At 55.3% G+C, this 18,379-nt stretch overlaps 2 protein-coding genes across 2 annotated transcripts; one reads left to right on the plus strand and one right to left on the minus strand.

Annotated features, from left to right (window-relative positions):
* Positions 1-234: 234 nt before the first annotated feature.
* Positions 235-11,685, minus strand: CCT3 (chaperonin containing TCP1 subunit 3). The gene is made up of 14 exons (XM_038768933.1): positions 11,655-11,685; positions 8,799-8,860; positions 7,425-7,475; positions 6,359-6,421; positions 6,150-6,246; positions 4,768-4,885; positions 4,452-4,638; positions 4,218-4,367; positions 3,997-4,129; positions 3,609-3,690; positions 1,651-1,831; positions 1,276-1,521; positions 619-750; positions 235-531 (listed from the first exon to the last, which is right to left on the minus strand). Exons 1-14 carry the CDS (start codon positions 11,683-11,685, stop codon positions 427-429), a joined length of 1,638 nt encoding a protein of 545 aa, XP_038624861.1. The 3' UTR covers positions 235-426.
* Positions 11,686-14,476: 2,791 nt separating this feature from the next.
* TSACC (TSSK6 activating cochaperone) lies at positions 14,477-15,611 on the plus strand. Its single transcript, XM_038769069.1, has 3 exons — positions 14,477-14,581; positions 14,870-14,977; positions 15,425-15,611. Exons 1-3 carry the CDS (start codon positions 14,545-14,547, stop codon positions 15,589-15,591), a joined length of 312 nt encoding a protein of 103 aa, XP_038624997.1. The 5' UTR covers positions 14,477-14,544; the 3' UTR covers positions 15,592-15,611.
* The last annotated feature ends 2,768 nt before the right edge of the window (positions 15,612-18,379 follow it).

The following is an 18,379-nucleotide window of genomic DNA, read 5'->3' on the forward strand; positions in this document are numbered from 1 at the left end:
GTGGAAAGGGCTGAGGGAAGGTGGACGAGCAGGGACGCGTCAGGCGGGACAAGCCAGGCTGGAGGGGTGCCTGGACCCCTGGATTAGGGGAGTGAAGGGAAGAGAGAGGGACCGGAGCCCCCAGGGTCCTCTGTCGACTTCCCGGACGGAGCCCCAGGCCGGCCGGGGGAGCGGGACGTGTGGGGGAGACGAGGCTCTTAAACCGTAGCGACTGGAATCTGGGCCCCCCGAAATCACACCGGAGCACGGCTGGCAGACACAATTCACGTTTAATCACTGGAAGCCCAAACGGGCGCGGGGGGTCGGGAGGAGGGATGTGGGCTGGGGCGCGTGTACGTGTTGGGGGGGAGGGGGTGACTCCTGCCCCACTCCGGATACCCCACAGCGACGCCGGCCCGGGCTCCCGGAGACCCCCCCGGCCACGGCTCACTCCTGGGCAGCATCGGGAGCCCCGCCGGCGCGGCCCTGGTCCTCCCCCTTCTTCTTGTGGCCGGAGACGATGTCATCGATGCGCAGGAGCAGCACGGCGGTCTGGGGGCCAGGGGGAGGAGAGGGAGGGTCAGGGGGGCGGCCCTCCCCTCCCCACCTTCTCTACCCCCGCCACGTCGCGCCCCTCACCTCCACGGCCGTCTTGTACGTCTGCAGCTTCACGGCCAGCGGCTCCCAGACGCCCAGCTCCTTCATGTCCACCAACGTGCCCGACTCCCCGTCCACGCCCCACGTCCTGAAGCCGTCCTGGGTGTGCTTGGCCTGCGGTGGGGGAGAGGCTGTCGGGGCTGGTCTCTATATGTTGCCAACTTGTACTTCCCAAGCGCTTAGTGCAGTGCTCTGCACACCGTAAGTGCTCAATACGATTGAATGAATGAATGAATGACTAGAGCACTAGAGCATAGCGGATAGAGGCCCTGGGAGTCAGAAGGACCTGGGTTCTAATCACAGCTCCGCCACTTGTCTGCTGTGTGACTGTGAGCAAGTTACGTAACTTCTGTGGACCTCAGTTCCCTCATCTGTAAAATGTGGATTAAGGCTGTGAGCCCCCTATTTATTTTATTTTGTTAGTCTGTTTGGTTTTGTTCTCTGTCTCCCCCTTTTAGACTGTGAGCCCACTGTTGGGTAGGGACTGTCTCTATATGTTGCCAATTTGTACTTCCCAAGCGCTTAGTACAGTGCTCTGCACATAGTAAGCGCTCAATAAATACGATTGATTGATGATGATGATGGTGCGGGAGCCCACCCCCGACCCCCCGGGGACCCCAAGCGGGCGGCGGGCCTCACCCTCAGGGCCGTGAGCAGGCGGATGGTGCTGCCCCCGCAGTTCTGGATGAGGGTGCGGGGGATGACTTCCAGGGCCTGGGCCACGGCGCGGTAGGGCCACTGCTCCACGCCCGTCATGCTCTTGGACTTCTCCGTCAGCGCGTGGGCCACGGCCATCTCCGCGGCCCCGCCCCCGGGCACCAGCTGAGGGTCCAGCAGGACGTTGCGGCACACCTGCATGGCGTCCTGCAGGTTGCGTTCCACTTCCTGGAGGGGCCGGGGTGGGGGGCAGTGAGAGCAGAGCCCCGTACGCACCGCGGGTGGCCCGCCCGCCCACCCTGATGCTTGAATCCCCCGGGGGGGGCCCCCATCTCAGAACGCCCCGGGGTGGCTTACGGAGAGGATCTCCTTGCTGGCACCGCGCAGCACGACGGTGCAGGCCTTGGGGTCCCGGCACTCGGTGATGAAGGTGAAGTATTCGTCCCCGATCTTCTTCACCTCGAACAGGCCGGCGCCCGTGCCCACGTCCTCCTCCCGCAGCTCCTCTGGCCGGCTGGCGATGCGAGCCCCGCACGCCCTGCACGTATCGCCCGTCCCGCCGTCAGGGCCGCTCTGCCCGGGCCCCCGGCCCTCTGCCCCAAGCCCGTCCGTCAGGGCTGCTGTATGTGGGACCCCTGCCCTCTCCAATGGCTCCTTCCCCATACTTTCAAAGATGCTCATGTCTCTCCTAAAAAAAACTTCCCTCGATCCCCGGCTCCTTCGAGTTATCATCCCATCTATCGTTCCTCTCTTCAACCCCTTCCAATCTGGCTTCCGCCCTTTTCGCTCCACCGAAACCGTCCTCTCTAAAGTCACCAATGATCTCCTTCTTGCCCAATCCAATAATAATAATAATAATAATGGCATTTATTAAGCACTTACTATGTGCAAAGCACTGTTGGCCTCTGATCCAATGGCCTCGACTCCATCCTAATTCCCCTCGACCTCTCTGCTGCCTTTGATACTGTGGACCACCCCTTTCTAAAACATCATCCAACTGTTCTCACAGATAGTCCTCTCCTGGTTCTCCTCCTCTCTCCTCAGTTGCTCTTTTGCGGGCTTCTCCTCTGCCTCCCACCCCCTAACTGTGGCTCAGCTCTAGATCCCCTTCTCTCCTCCATCTACACCCATTCTCTCAAGAGAACTCAGGGCTTCAAACCACTCCCCCATGTGAACGATTCCCCAATCTTCCTCTCTAGCTCCGACCTCTCTCCTTCTCTGCAGTCTACCATTTCTTCCCGCCTGCAGAACATCTCGATCTGAATGTCCTGCCAACACCTCACACTTAAAAGGTTCACAAAGGAACTCATCTTTCTACCCAAACCCTGTCCTCTTGCATTTTTCCCGTCACTGTAGACAACAGTGGTCTCCCAAGCCTATAATCTTGGCAGTGCTCTGCACACAGTAAGCGCTCAATAAATACGATTGATTGATTACCCTCAATTCATCTCTCATTCACGTTACTAAATCACGTCGGTTCTAATGGTCACAATGATATTTGTTAAGCTCTTACCATATACCGGGCACTGTACTAAGCAAGTTCACAGCATCGTTAAAATCCACCTTATCTTCTTCCATCCACACCGCTACTACATCCATCCAGGCGTTTATCCTCTCCTGCTCTGATTTCTGCACCAGCTTCCCTGTTGACCTCCCTGCCTCCCGTCTTTCCCCACTCCGGTACTTAGTTACTTCACCTTGCTGCCCGGACCACTTTCCTATCCTCGGCTTTAAAGCACCTCAGTCGGCTCGCCCCTCCTATTTCCTTCTCCGACGCAGCCCACACGATTCACTCCTGATGCCAACCTGCTAGCTGCACCTCCGTCTCGCCCGCCTCGGCGCCGACCCCTCGCCCGCATCCTCCCTCCGGCCTGGAACTCACTCCTGCTTCACATCTGACCGACCATCACCCTCCCCACCTTCAAAGCCTTATTTAAAACCACAACTCCTTTCCCAACTAAGCTCTCACCTCCTCTACTCCTTCTCCCTGGGTCACCTACGCACCTGGATCTGACCCTTTAAACCCTGAATATTCAGCCCACCCTCTCCCCCCGGCATTTGTTCACTTATCGGAAATACACTTTAGTGTCCAACTCCCCTCTTCTACAGCATAAGCTCCTTAGAGGCAGGGAACACGTCTGCCAACTCTGTTGTACTGTACTCTCCCAAATGCTTACTTAAGTAGAGTGACTTGCATACGGTAAGTGCTCAACAAATACGGCCGAATAAATGCACGAATTGATTGCTGGGGAACCCTCCCTCCCCACGGGCCTTCCACACGGCCTGCTGTTCCAGAGCATCCCCACCCCGCTGACCTGGCGATGCGGTTGTTGTCAGTCTTGCGAACGCGGCGGATGGCGGTAATGTTGGCGCGGATGAGGTAGTGCTGGGCCAGGTCTGATGTAAAGACAGAGAAGCGGTCAGGATGGCGTGAACAGGGAGAGCCAGAGGGAAGCGCGGACGGCGAGGAGCGGGGAAGAGCAGGGGGACGGCAGTCAGGATGGTGAGGAGCAGGGGAATAACGGTCAGGACAGCACTAAGTAGGGGAAACCAGGGAGGAGCAAGCAGGGGGAGGTCAACACGGTGGAAAAGAGGGAGGGACAGCCGTCAAGACAGCAAGAAGCAGGGGGAGCCAGGGAAGTCCAGTGGTCAGGCCGATCGGGAGCAACAGGGGAAGCGGCAGACGGGCAGGCGGTGAGGTACCGGAGATGCCCTTCTCAGTGATGACGACGTCAGGGCGCAGGCGGATCACGTCCTCGCACAGCTGCTGGATGTGCTCCTCCTCCATCTGCAGGATGCGCGCAAAATCCTCCTCCCGCGAGATCTCGATGTCCGTCTGCAAGCGGAGACGGGACGGGAGGGGTCAGCCGTCGTCCCCCCCCGCCCCGGAGCCGCCCCCCGCCCGCCCGCGGCCGCGACCCCACCTGGCTCTCCCCCTTCTTGTACTCCAGCGAGGAGTCCAGCAGCACGATGCGCGGGTTCCGGATCAGCCGCCGCATGCGTGGGTGTGTCACGTCCTTGTTGATCATGACGCCGCGCAGGACGCAGGAGTCCTCGATGATGCCGCCGGGGATCTGGGGGCCGGGGCGCTCGGGTGAGGGGCCGGCGCCCTGCCTCAGTCTCCCGCCCGCCCCGGGGGATGGAGGGGCGGCACCTACCTTCTCCACCTTGGCGTACTTCTTGATGTCGATCTCTCTGCGGCCGTTCTCCTCGAACTGGACGGTGCTGACGGCGTCCAGGGCGATGGCGCACGCCAAGGGGGACCAGCGGCCCACGGCCTTGGTGGCGATGGCGCTGCCGATGATGCTCAGCATCTTCTCCCGGTTGCCGACGTCCACGGGGGCACTGGGGGTCGGACGGAGACCACGGGCGCGCTCCAGGGGCCGAAGGAGACTCGGGGACCCCCCGCCGCCGGCTGGGGGGACGTTTTCCCGGTCCGCCGCCCCCCGCCCGTCTCCCGCCGGCCCTCCGGACCTGATGTCATGCAGGACGCCGATCATGTCGTCCAGGGCTTTGCGGTAGGCACCGATCACCACCGTCGGGTGCATCTGCTGCTCCAGGAAGTGTTCCGCCACTGACAGCATCTCCCCGGCTGGTGGGTTAGAAAAATACCGACAGCGGTAACAGCAATAAAGATCATCATCATCAATCGTATTTAGTGAGCGCTTACTATGTGCAGGGCACTGGACTAAGCGCTTGGGAAGTACAAATTGGCAACATATAGAGACGGTCCCTACCCAACATTGGGCTCACAGTCTAAAAGAGGGAGACAGAGAACAAAACCAAACACACTAACAAAATAAAATAGAATAGATATATACAAGTAAAATAGAGTAATAAATATGTACAAACATATATACAGGTGCTGTGGGGAAGGGAAGGAGGTAAGATGGGGGGGATGGAGAGGGGGACGAGGGGGAGATAGCTGTTAAGCGCTTACTACGTTCCAGGCACTAAGAGCTGGGTTGGATACAGGCCAACCTACTTGGGCACAGCCCCTGCCCCATGTGGGGCTCACAGCCTCAACCCCCATTTTACAGAAGAGGCAACGGAGGCCCAAAGAATAATAATAATAATGACAGCATTTATTCAGCGCTTACTATGTGCAAAGCACTGTTCTAAGCGCTGGGGAGGTTACAAGGTGATCAGGTTGTCCCACGGGGGGCTCACAGTCTTCATCCCCATTTGACAGATGAGGGAACTGAGGCACAGTGAAGTGACTTGCCCAAAGTCACAGAGCTGACCATTGGCTAGAGCTGGGATTCGAACCCGTGACCTCTGACTCCAAAGCCCGGGCTCTTTCCATTGAGCCATGCTGCTTCCCCAAGCAGCAGTGACTTGCTAAGAAGTGACTGGCCTAAGGTCACACGGCAGACGAATGGAGGAGCCGAGGACCCCCAAGTCCGTGCTCTATTCACTACACCACGCTGCTCCTCCATGCCGGAGATATTGGACTCGGCCTAGCGCTCAGTACAGTGCTCAGCACACGGTAAGCGCTAAATACGACTGACCGGAGACCGAAAGCAGTGACCGCGCTCCGTCCCCTTCCCTAGGAGCCGTTCTCCCCCTTGGCGCTCCATCGGGGAAGCGGCGTGGCTCGGTGGTAAGAGCGTGGGCTTCGGAGCCAGAGGCCATGGGTTCGAATCCCAGCTCCGCCACATCTGCTGTGTGACCTCGGGCGAGTCACTTAACTTCTCTGAGCCTCAGTTACAGCCTCATCTGTAAAATGGGGATTGACTGTGAGCCCCACGTGGGACAGCCTGGTCGCCTTGTATCCCCCAGCGCTTAGAAGATAGTAAGCGCTTAACAAATGCCATTATCATTATTATTATTATTATTTTATCCCGCTCCCTCACCGAGGATGATGACAGATGTGGTCCCGTCTCCGACCTCTTCGTCCTGGGTCCGACTGATCTCGATCATGGACTTGGCCGCCGGGTGCTGGACCTGAATCTGGAGGGGGTTTGGGGGGGCTGAGGTTGGTGATGTTCTCGGGGTGGGGGGGGACCCCCATCTCCCACTGGGCCACCAAGGCCTCCCCCCGAGCCCCACGGGACCGCCGCACCTCTCGCAGGATAGCGTTTCCGTCGTTGGTCATCACGATCCCCCCCATCGGGTCCAGGAGCATCTGGGAGGGAGAGAGAGCGCGGAGGTGCTTCACGTTAGCGAAGCGGTGTGGCTCCGTGGAAAGAGCCCGGGCTTGGGAGTCAAAGGTTGCGGGTTCTAATCCCGGCTCGGCCGCTTGTCAGCGGTGGGACTTTGGGCTCACTTACCTCATCTGTAAAATGGGGATGAAGCCTGTGAGCCCCACGTGGGACAACCTGATCACCTTGTATCCCCCCCTCCAGCGCTTAGAACGGTGCTTCACACATAGTAAGCGCTTAACAAGCGCTTAGAAGCAGCGTGGCTCAGTGGAAAGAGCACGGGCTTTGGAGCCAGAGGTCGTGGGTTCTAATCCCGGCTCGGCCGGTTGTCAGCTGTGGGACTTTGGGCTCACTTACCTCATCTGCAAAATGGGGATGAAGCCTGTGAGCCCCACGTGGGACAACGTGATCACCTTGTATCCCCCCCCCAGCGCTTAAAACAGTGCTTCACGCATAGTAAGCGCTTAACAAGCGCTTAGAAGCAGCGTGGCTCAGTGGAAAGAGCCCGGGCTTGGGAGTCAAAGGTTGCGGGTTCTAATCCCGGCTCGGCCGCTTGTCAGCTGTGGGACTTTGGGCTCACTTACCTCATCTGTGAAATGAGGATGAAGACTGTGAGCCCCACGGGGGACAACGTGATCACCTTGTATTCCCCCCCCCCCCAGCGCTTAAAACAGTGCTTCACACATAGTAAGCGCTTAGAAGCAGCGTGGCTCAGTGGAAAGAGCATGGGCTTTGGAGCCAGAGGTCATGGGTTCGAATCCCAGCTCCGCCACATGTCTGCTGTGTGACCTTGGGCAAGTCACTTAACTTCTCGGAGCCTCAGTTCCCACATCTGTAAAATGGGGATTAAGATTGTGAGCCCCCCGTGGGACAATGTGGTCACCTTGTATCCCCCCCCCAGCGCTTAAAACAGCGCTTCACACATAGTAAGCGCTTAACAAATTATTATAGAGGGGTCGGGCGGGGTCGTCGGAGAGCTGGTCCTACCTTCATCATGGACTTGGGCCCGAGACACGTCCGGATCACATCTGCGATGGTCTGTGAGGGGAGAGGCGGTCAGCACCGGTGGCCGGAGAAAAGGCGAGGAGGCAGTCAGCCCCAGCGGGGTCATCATCATCATCAATCGTATTTATTGAGCGCTTACTGTGTGCAGAGCACTGTACTAAGCGCTTGGGAAGTACAAATTGGCAACACATAGAGACAGTCCCTACCCAACAGTGGGCTCACGGTCATTGTTTTGCATTGCAACCGTATTTACTGAACGCTTGCTCTGGGCAGAGCACCGTACTACGCGCCGGGGACGCTACGACACATTCCCTTTTAGACTGTGAGCCCACTGTTGGGTAGGGACTGTCTCTCTATGTTGCCAATTTGTACTTCCCAAACGCTTAGTACAGTGCTCTGCACACAGTAAGCGCTCAATAAATACGATTGATGATGATGATGATTCCCTACCCACAACGAGCTTACAGTCTAGAGGGGGAGAAGGACGGTAACGTGCACAAATAAAACACGTATGTGTACGTAGGGGCTACGGGGCTGGGAGGGGGAGGTGAATCAACAGTCCTGCACCGTCTATCGAGCGATCTGGGTTCACTCATTCATTCAGTCGTATTTATTGAGCACTTACTGTGTGCAGAGCACTGTACTAAGCGCTTGGGAAGCACAAGTCGGTAATAAATAGAGATGGTCCCTACCCAATAACGGGCTCGCAGGTCGTGACGGAGCCGGACCCCGATGAAGGAGGGGCATCTTGGGGCAGGTCTGTGGCAGGGGGTTGGGGGGGACGGTTGACGGGAAGGTGGTTGGGGCGATACCCCAGCGCTCAGAACAGTGCTTGGCACACAGTAAGCGCTCAGCAACAGCCTGTAGAGAAGCAGTGTGGCTCAGTGATTTTAGACTGTGAGCCCACTGTTGGGTAGGGACTGTCCCTCTATGTTGCCAACTTGTACTTCCCAAGCGCTTAGTACAGTGCTCTGCACACAGTAAACGCTCAATAAGTATGATTGATGATTGATAATGAAGCGCTTAGTACAGTGCTCTGCACACAGTAAGCGCTCAATAAATACGATTGATTGACTGATTAAGAGCCCGGGCTTGGGAGTCAGAGGTCGCGGGTTCTAATCCCCGCTCCGCCACTTGTCAGCTGTGTGACCTTGGGCGAGTCACGTCACTTCCCTGTCCCTCAGTGACCTCATCTGTAAAATGGGGATGAAGACTGGGAGCCCCACGGGGGACAATCTGTTGACCTTGTATCCACCCCAGCGCTTAGCACAGTGCTTGGCACGTAGTAAGCGCTCAACAAATGTCATCATTATTATTATTATTATTATTAACAAACCCCCTCACTGCCGTTATTACCTTGGCGGCGCTGATATTCCCGGCCTGGACCTTCCTCCCGGACTCGCGCTTGGTGTTCTGACCTGTGGAGGGGGACGGAGATGGGGAAGCAGCGTGGCTCAGTGGAAAGAGTGTGAGCTTGGGAGTCGGGGGTCATGGGTTCGAATCTCAGCTCCGCCACCTGTCAGCTGTGCGGCCTTGGGCATGCCACTTAGCTTCTCCGCGGCTCCATGGAAAGAGCATGGACTTCGGAGTCAGAGGTCCAGGGTTCTAATCCCAGCTCCGCCACTTGTCAGCTGTGTGACTTTGGGCAAGCCACTTAACTTCTCTGAGCCTCAGTTCCCTCATCTGTAAAATGGGGATGAAGACTGCGAGCCCCACGTGGGACAACCTGATCACCTTGTATCCCCCCCAGCGCTTACAACAGTGCTTCGCACACAGTAAGCGCCAAACAGATGCCATCGTTATTATTCTCTGAGCCTCACTTCTCTCATCTGTAAAATGGGGATGAAGACTGGGAGCCCCAAGGGGGACAACCTGATCACCTTGTAACCTCCCCAGCGCTTAGAACAGTGTTTTGCACATAGTAAGCGCTTTAATAAAAGCCATCATCATCATTATTATTATCATCATCATTATTAACAAATGCCATCATTATTATTCTCTGAGCCTCACTTCCCTCATCTGTAAAATGGGGATGAAGACTGGGAGCCCCACAGGGGACAACCTGATCACCTTGTATCCCCCCCAGCGCTTAGAACAGTGCTTCGCACATAGTAAGACAGAGAAGCATTGTGGCTCAGTGGAAAGAGCCCGGGCTTTGGAGTTAGGTCATGGGTTCAAATCCCCGCTCCTCCAACTGTCAGCTATGTGACTTTGGGCAAGTCACTTAACTTCTCCGTGCCTCAGTTACCTCATCTGTAAAATGGGGATGAAGACTGTGAGCCCCCCGTGGGACAACCTGATCACCTTGTAACCTCCCCAGCGCTTAGAACAGTGCTTTGCACATAGTAAGCGCTTTAATAAAAGCCATCATCATCATTATTATTACATCATTATTATTATCATCATCATTATTAACAAATGCCATCATTATTATTCTCTGAGCCTCAGTTCTCTCATCTGTAAAATGGGGATGAAGACTGGGGGCCCCAAGGGGGACAACCTGATCACCTTGTACCCCCCCCAAGCGCTTTGCACACAGTAAGCGCTTATCAAATGCCATCATTATTATTCCCTGAGCCTCACTGCCCTCATCTGTACAATGGGGATGAAGACTGGGAACCCCAAGGGGGACAACCTGATCACCTTGTATCCCCCCCAGTGCTTGGAACAGTGCTTCGCCCACGGTAAGTGCTTATCAAATGCCATCATTATTATTCTCTGAGCCTCACTTCCCTCATCTGTACAATGGGGATGAAGACTGGGACCCTCAAGGGGGACAACCTGATCACCTTGTATCCCCACAGTGCTTCGCACATAGTAAGCACTTATCAAATGCCATCATTATTATTCTCTGAGCCTCACTTCCCTCATCTGTACAATGGGGATGAAGACTGGGCGCCCCAAGGGGGACAACCTGATCACCTTGTATCCCCTCAAGCGCTTAGACCAGTGCTTCGGACACAGAAAGCGCTTATCAAATGCCATCACTATTATTCTCTGAGACTCAGTTCTCCCATCTGTAAAATGCGGATGAAGACTGGGGGACAACCTGATCACCTTGTATCCCCCCCCAGCGCTTAGAACAGTGCTTCGCACATAGTAAGCGCTCATCAAATGCCATCATTATTATTCTCTGCGCCTCAGTTCTCCCATCTGTAAAATGGGGATGAAAACTGGGGGACAACCGGATCACTTTGTATCCCCCCAGCGCTTAGAACAGTGCTTCGCACACAGAAAGCGCTTATCAAATGCCATCATTATTATTCTCTGCGCCTCAGTTCTCCCATCTGTAAAATGGGGATGAAGACTGGGGGACAACCTGATCACCTTCTATCCCCCCAGAGCTTAGAACAGTGCTTCGCACGTGGTAAGCGCTTATCAAATGCCATCATTATTATTCTCTGAGCCCCAGTTCTCCCATCTGTAAAATGGGGATGAAGACTGGGGGACAACCTGATCACCTTGTATCCCCCCCAGCGCTTAGAACAGTGCTTCGCACATAGTAAGCGCTCATCAAATGCCATCATTGTTATTCTCTGCGCCTCAGTTCTCCCATCTGTAAAATGGGGATGAAGATTGGGGGACAACCTGATCACCTTGTATCCCGCTCCAGCGTTTAGAACAGTGCTTCGCACATAGTAAGCGCTTATCAAATGCCATCATTATTATTCTCTGCGCCTCAGTTCTCCCATCTGTAAAATGGGGATGAAGACTGGGGGACAACCTGATCACCTTGTATCCCCCCAGCGCTTAGAACAGTGCTTCGCACGTGGTAAGCGCTTATCAAATGCCATCATTATTATTCTCTGAGCCCCAGCTCTCCCATCTGTAAAATGGGGATGAAGACTGGAGGACAACCTGATCACCTTGTATCCCCCCCAGCGCTTAGAACAGTGCTTCGCACATAGTAAGCGCTCATCAAATGCCATCATTATTATTCTCTGCGCCTCAGTTCTCCCATCTGTAAAATGGGGATGAAGACTGGGGAACACCCTGATCACCTTGTATCCCCTCCAGCGCTCAGAACAGTGCTTCGCACATAGTAAGCGCTTATCAGTGCCCACCATTATTATGGGGGGTGGCTACCCCACTGTTGGGTAGGGGCTGTCTCTATATGTTGCCAACTTGTACTTCCCAGGCGCTTAGTACAGTGCTGTGCACCCAGTAAGCGCTCAATAAATACGATTGATTGATTGATTGATGAGGACTCACTGAGCACGAGGACGGGGCGGTGACCCATCATGGCGGAGCGAAGGCCTCAGCGCACAGGATCACGGGCCCGAACCTTCTGAGCCGGCCGGCCTCCTTGCCCGCCCCTGCGCCTGCGCCGCCCCCTCGTCCCCAGCCGGCCAATCACCGCGCCCGTCTCACCGAGCGGAACCCGCCCCAGCCAATCGGGGCCCGTCTTTCTGCGTCGTTCCGGAGAGGGCGGGGGGGGAGGAGAGGGAGCCGCGCAGGCGCAGTCGTTGGCGGGCGGTGCGAGGCCGGGCCGGCGCGCGTGCGCAGGAGCGAGGCGCTGAGGAGGCCGGTGAGGCCGTTAGGCCTTGGCGGCCATTAGCGGGCCTTGCTTGCCTTCCCCCCTCATCCCTCGCCAGAGTCGGGAGGCACAGGCCGACTAGGGCGACGGGGAAGGGGCGAGGATAGAGCTTATTCACCCCTTGCCCCGGGGTTAGGAGGAAGGGGAGTCGAGCTAAGCGTGGGTGGTGGGGGACTTGACTAGTTGCCCCACCCCAAAGGATGCTGGGAGTCGCAACGGGCCTTAATAATAATAATAATAATAATGGCATTTGTTAAGCGCTTATTATGTGCAAAGCACCGTTCTAAGCGTTGGGGAGGTTACAAGGTGATCAAGGTGTCCCACGGGGGGGCTCACAGCCTTAATCCCCATCTCACAGATGAGGTAACTGAGGCCCAGAGAAGTTGCGACCTGCCCAAAGTCACACAGCTGACAGTTGGCGGAGATGGGATTCGAGCCCGTGACCTCTGACTCCAAAGCCCGTGCTCTTTGCAGTGAGCTACGTTAATAATGATAATAATGGCATTTATTAAGAGCTTACTATGTGCAAAGCACTGTACTAGTTACAAGGTGATCAGGTTGTCCCGCGGGGGGCTCACGGCCTTAATCCCCATTTTCCAGGTGAGGTAACTGAGGCCCAGAGAAGTTAAGTGACCTGCCCAAAGTCACACAGCTGACAACTGGCGGAGCTGGGATTCGAACCCATGACCTCTGACTCCAAAGCCCGTGCTCTTTGCACTGAGCTACGCTACTTAATAATAATGGCATTTATTAACAGCTTACTATGTGCAAAGCACTGTACTAGTTACAAGGTGATCAGGTTGTCCCGCGGGGGGCTCACGGTCTTAATCCCCATTTTACAGATGAGGTAACTGAGGCCCAGAGAAGTTGCAACCTGCCCAAAGTCACACAGCTGACAGTTGGCAGAGCTGGGACTCGAACCCATGACCTCTGACTCCAAAGCCCGTGCTCTTCCCACTGAGCTACGCTACTTAATAATAATGGCATTTATTAAGAGCTTACTATGTGCAAAGCACTGTACTAGTTACAAGGTGATCAGGTTGTCCCGCGGGGGGGCTCATGGTCTTAATCCCCATTTTCCAGATGAGGTAACTGAGGCCCAGAGAAGTTAAGTGACCTGCCCAAAGTCACACAGCTGACAACTGGCGGAGCTGGGATTCGAACCCATGACCTCTGACTCCAAAGCCCGTGCTCTTTGCACTGAGCTACGCTACTTAATAATAATGGCATTTATTAACAGCTTACTATGTGCAAAGCACTGTACTAGTTACAAGGTGATCAGGTTGTCCCGCGGGGGGGCTCACGGTCTTCATCCCCATTTTCCAGATGAGGTAACTGAGGCCCAGAGAAGTTAAGTGACCTGCCCAAAGTCACACAGCTGACAGTTGATGGAGCTGGGATTCGAACCCATGACCTCTGACTCCAAAGCCCGTGCTCTTTCCACTGAGCCACGCTACTTAATAATAATAATGGCATTTATTAAGAGCTTACTATGTGCAAAGCACTGTACTAGTTACAAGGTGATCAGGTTGTCCCGCCAGGGGGGCTCACAGTCTTAATCCCCATTTTACAGATGAGGTAACCAAGGCACAGAGAAATTAAACAATTTGCCCAAAGTCACACAGCTGACAAGTGGCAGAGCCGGAATTTGAACCCACAACCTCTGACTCCAAAGCCCGGGCACTTTCCACTGAGCCACGTTGGCCTTCTTAGGTTGGCGGTGCAGTGTGACACATTCATTCATTCAGTCAGTTGTATTTATTGAGCGCTTACTGTGTGCTGAGCACTGTACTAAGCGCTTGGGAAGTACAAGTCGGCAACATAGAGAGACGATCCCTACCCAACAACGGGCTCACCCCAGACAAGCCTCGGGCCTAGGGAAAGTGATGGCAACTCAGGATTGCTTTCTGGAGGAGGTGGCGGCAGCCCTTTCCTGAAACTCTTTGCTGTAGACCTGGGGGACATGTGGTCATTCAGTCGTATTTACTGAGCGCTTACTGTGTGCAGAGCACTGGGCTAAGCGCTTGGGAAGTACAAATCGGCAACATAGAGAGACGGTCCCTACCCAACAACGGGCTCACAGTCTAGAAGACTGGTCCAGGCAGAGGTGTGTGTGTGGACGACATTCCTGAAGAGGAAAACGGACAGTAGATATTGTACCTCCTCTGCATCTACGTCCCCGGAAAACCGCCTTAGAATGGCCCCTCCCCTAGGCCCACAGCCCTTTTTTTATGGTATTCGTTAAGCGCTTAGTCGATAATGCTCTGCACACAGTAAGCGCTCCATAGATACGATTGATAATGCACAGGCCTGGGAATCCGAAGGACTCTATCAGGATGAGCTGATCGGGTTGGACACGGTCCACGTCCCAGTGGGGCTCCCAGTCTTCATCCCCATTTTACAGATCAGGTAACTGAGAGAAGTTAAGGGACTTGCCCAGGGTCCCACGGCAGACGTGGCAGAGCTGGGATTAGAACTCAGGTCCTTCCTACTCCCAGGTCCGTGTCCTACCCAGTAGGCCACACTGCTTCGCCCTAACAGCCTTAACCCTTTCTAGCCCCACAGATGGACCAGGCATCGGGGTTCCCGGTCCTGAGGAGAGGTGGGTCCTCTAACCTACTGCGGGTGGGGAGGGGGAATTGTTGCCATAGATACAGCCCTCCCTGAAGCCCGTCCCCTTCCCTCCCCTTGCCAAGTCCTCTTCCAGCCCCTCTCCAAAGCCTCCCGCCCCACGCTCATTCATTAATTCATTCAATCGTATTTATTGAGCGCTTACTGTGTGCAGAGCACTGGACTAAGCGCTTGGGAAGTCCAAGTTGGCAACATACAGAGACGGCACGCTCCCACCCGCCTTCCTCCCATCCCATCTCCTCCCCCAATTTCATTCCAGCCAAAGGGAAAGCAGAAACGGCCAACACACTGCGCCCAGCCAGGCTGGCGCCGAGCTCCCTCCACCTCCCATGCCGCCTCTCCAGCCCGGCGCCTAAGCTCCTGCCAGGTAATGCCCAGTGGGCGTGGGTCTGTCTACACCCTGCCTGGGGTGAGGAGGTGGTCACTTGGGACCCCCAAAGGGCATCAGGTCTAATCCTCTGCCTCAGCGCGGGGGCACACCGATCCCATAGGGGACAGGCAAAAGTCAGATTCCCCAGAAGCCAAGACCACCTTCCGCTCAGGAGTGGTTTGGGGGGAGCACCCTGAACCAAACCCCCCGGGGAGCTCAGGTGTCAGAGGGCATCAGCCGGGCGGGCATACAGCCTGCCCAGGAGAGGCGGGGGTCGAGCAGGTGCTAGCGGGCGGGGGAGTTGGGGTGATCAATCGGGGAAGCCCCTGGAGGAGGTGGTCTGGAGCAGAAGGGTCACCCAGGTTTGAGAGACAGGGTGGGCAGGCCTGTGCGGGGGCAGGGGTGGCCATGGCCGCCACGTAAAAATGCCCTGTGGCCTCCCAGGAGCTGTGCCCGTGCTGCCGGAGCGCCAGGGCCTGCTGGAGAGTCTGCATGCCAACCTCCAGTGGCAGACTCAGCTCACCCAGCAGCAGGTGGCCATCCTGGAAGACCTGCGAGCCTCTGTGATCCAGCTGATCCCCAGCCCCGGGCGGCCTGGGCCACCTGAATAATAAATAAGCCTCAGCAGCCAGTGGCTTCCGATGGGTCCCCTTCTTGACAGAGGCCTCGGGCACCGTGGAAAACAGGCTGGAGGGCGGGTGGCCCAAACCTGGCTCTCCCTTGCCCGCGCTGTGCTCCTCCAAGCCCACCTCCTCGTCTCGTACTACCCCCGTCCGATCCCTTACTTCAATCAATCGTATTTATTGAGCGCTTACCGTGTGCAGAGCACTGTACAGACAACCTTACTTGGTTGTCCCTAGGGCTTAGAACTCCTTCCGCCATCCTCAGCGACTTCAAAACCCCACCTCGGACAGCAGTCCTTCCTTAATAATAATAATAATGGCATTTGTTAAGCGCTTACTATGTGCAAAGCACTGTTCTAAGCGCCGGGGGGGGATGCAAGGTGATCAGGTTGCCCACGTGGGGCTCACAGTCTTCATCCCCATTTTGCAGACGAGGTAACTGAGGCTCAGAGAAGTTAAGGTCACACAGCAGGCATGCAGTGGAGCTGGGATTCAAACCCATGACCTCTGACTCCAAAGCCCATGCTCTTTCCACTGAGCCACGCTGCTTCTCTAAGCTTCTCTCCTTGGCTTCATCACCAATCAATCGTATTTATTGAGCGCTTACTGTGTGCAGAGCACTGTACTAAGCGCTTGGGAAGTCCAAGTTGGCAACATATAGAGACAGTCCCTACCCAACAGTGGGCTCACAGTCTGGGCTCACCACCCCAGTTCATATCCACCCTCATCCCTTTCGTGCACTATGGTGTTTATTAGGCCTCTTCTCAGCATTTATGTACCTATTCTTATGTAATATCAACAATCGTATTTATTGAGCGCTTACTATGTGCAGAGCACTGTACTAAGCGCTTGGGAAGTACAAACTGGCAACATATAGAGACAGTCCCTACCCAACAGTGGGCTCACAGTGTGTTTGCCACCCCCTTGAAACTGTAAGCTCCTTGTGGGCAGGAAACACGTCACGGGCTGCCAGCTCAGTCAGTCAATGATACTTATTGAGCACTTGCCGTGTGCAGAGCACTGTGCCAACACCAGAAGCCCCAGACACCCATTCCTCACCCTCAAGGGGCGTCCAGTCTACTGGGCAAGTGCGTTTGATTGTCACGTGATAAAGATGGGGTCGAATGCCTTTTGTATTGGAGGCTGAGCAAACCACTTCACTGCCCTGCTCCAGCACCGCCCAGACCCTCTTATGTGCTAAGCGCTGTTCTGGGTGCTGGGGTAGACACTAGGTAATCAATCAATCAATCATATTTATTGAGCACTTACTGTGTGCAGAGCACTGTACTAAGCGCTTGGGAAGTACAAGTTGGCAACATATAGAGACAGTCCCTACCCAACAGTGGGCTCACAGTCTAAAAGGGGGAGACAGTGTTCTGCATACAGTAAGTGCTCAATAAATATGATTGAATTGAATTAAGTGACTTGCCCAAAGTCACACAGCTGACAAGTAGCAGAGCCAGGATTAGAACCCACGACCTCTGACTCCCAAGCCCGGGCTCTTCCCACTACCCCAGTGCTTAGAACAGTGCTTGGCGCATAGTAAGCACTTTACAAATACCATCATCATTATTAATATTACAAATTATTACAAATGCAATCATTATTATTACTATAGGGTCTGTGCTACTTGGGGATCACAGTTTTAATCCCCATTTTCCAGAGGAGGTAACGGAGGCCCAGAGAAGCGAAGTGACTTGTCCAAAGTCACACAGCAGACAAAAGGCGGAGCGGGATTAGAACCCATGACCGGCGACTCCCAAGCCCGGGCTCTGGCCGCTGAGCCCCACTGCTGCTCTCTCCCGGGGCCGGCCGCCAGGGGGCGCGTGCGCAGTGCAAGGCGACGGCAGCCGAGAGGGGGCAGTGGCGGGCTAGAGCGCCTACCTGGCTCCCACTTCCGGCGAGGGAAGGGAAGAAGCGCCCTCTGGAGGACGTCTGGTTCCCTGCGCCCCCCTCCTGGACCTGGGCGGCGGTCGAGGAGTGTGAGCGCGCGCCCCCTCGTGGCGGCCGGGGGCCCACGGTACAGAAGCCTTCATTCATTCATTCATTCATTCATTCAATCGTATTTATTGATGATGATGATGATGGTATTTGTTAAGCGCTTACTGTGTGCAAAGCACTGTTCTAAGCGTTGGGGAGGTTACAAGGTGATCAGGTTGACCCACGGGGGGCTCACAGTTTTAATCCCCATGTTCCAGATGAGGTAATCAATCAATCAATCAATCGTATTTATTGAGCGCTTACTATGTGCAGAGCACTGTACTAAGCGCTTGGGAAGTACAGATTGGCATCACATAGAGACAGTCCCTACCCAACAGTGGGCTCACAGTCTAAAAGGGGGAGACAGAGAACAGAACCAAACATACCAACAAAATAAAATAAGTAGGATAGAAATGTACAAGTAAAATAAATAAATAAATAAATAAATAGAGTAATAAATATGTACAACCGTATATACATATATACAGGTGCTGTGGGGAAGGGAAGGAGGTAAGACGGGGGGATGGAGAGGGGCACGAGGGGGAGAGGAAAGAAGGGGCTCAGTCTGGGAAGGCCTCCTGGAGGAGGTGAGCTCTCAGCAGGGCCTTGAAGGGAGGAAGAGAGCTAGCTTGGCGGAGGGGCAGAGGGAGGGCATTCCAGGCCCGGGGGATGACGTGGGCCGGGGTCGATGGCGGGACAGGCGAGAGCGAGGTACAGTGAGGAGATTAGTGGTGGAGGAGCAGAGGGTGCGGGCTGGGCAGTAGAAGGAGAGAAGGGAGGTGAGGTAGGAGGGGGC

The sequence above is a fragment of the Tachyglossus aculeatus genome, chromosome Y4 (assembly GCF_015852505.1).
Source record: "Tachyglossus aculeatus isolate mTacAcu1 chromosome Y4, mTacAcu1.pri, whole genome shotgun sequence".
Classification (NCBI taxonomy): domain Eukaryota; kingdom Metazoa; phylum Chordata; class Mammalia; order Monotremata; family Tachyglossidae; genus Tachyglossus; species Tachyglossus aculeatus.

Excerpts from the sequence above, each read along its gene's own strand:
- TSACC (XM_038769069.1), top strand. The coding sequence starts at position 14,545 with ATGGACCAGGCATCGGGGTTCCCGGTCCTGAGGAGAG. Across the intron at positions 14,582-14,869 it reads GTTCCCGGTCCTGAGGAGAG|CCAAAGGGAAAGCAGAAACG; the intron begins GTGGGTCCTCTA and ends ATTTCATTCCAG. Across the intron at positions 14,978-15,424 it reads GGCGCCTAAGCTCCTGCCAG|GAGCTGTGCCCGTGCTGCCG; the intron begins GTAATGCCCAGT and ends GTGGCCTCCCAG.
- CCT3 (XM_038768933.1), bottom strand. The coding sequence starts at position 11,685 with ATGATGGGTCACCGCCCCGTCCTCGTGCTCA. Across the intron at positions 4,639-4,767 it reads GGCGTCCTGCATGACATCAG|TGCCCCCGTGGACGTCGGCA; the intron begins GTCCGGAGGGCC and ends TCCGACCCCCAG. Across the intron at positions 4,130-4,217 it reads ACAAGAAGGGGGAGAGCCAG|ACGGACATCGAGATCTCGCG; the intron begins GTGGGGTCGCGG and ends CTCCGCTTGCAG.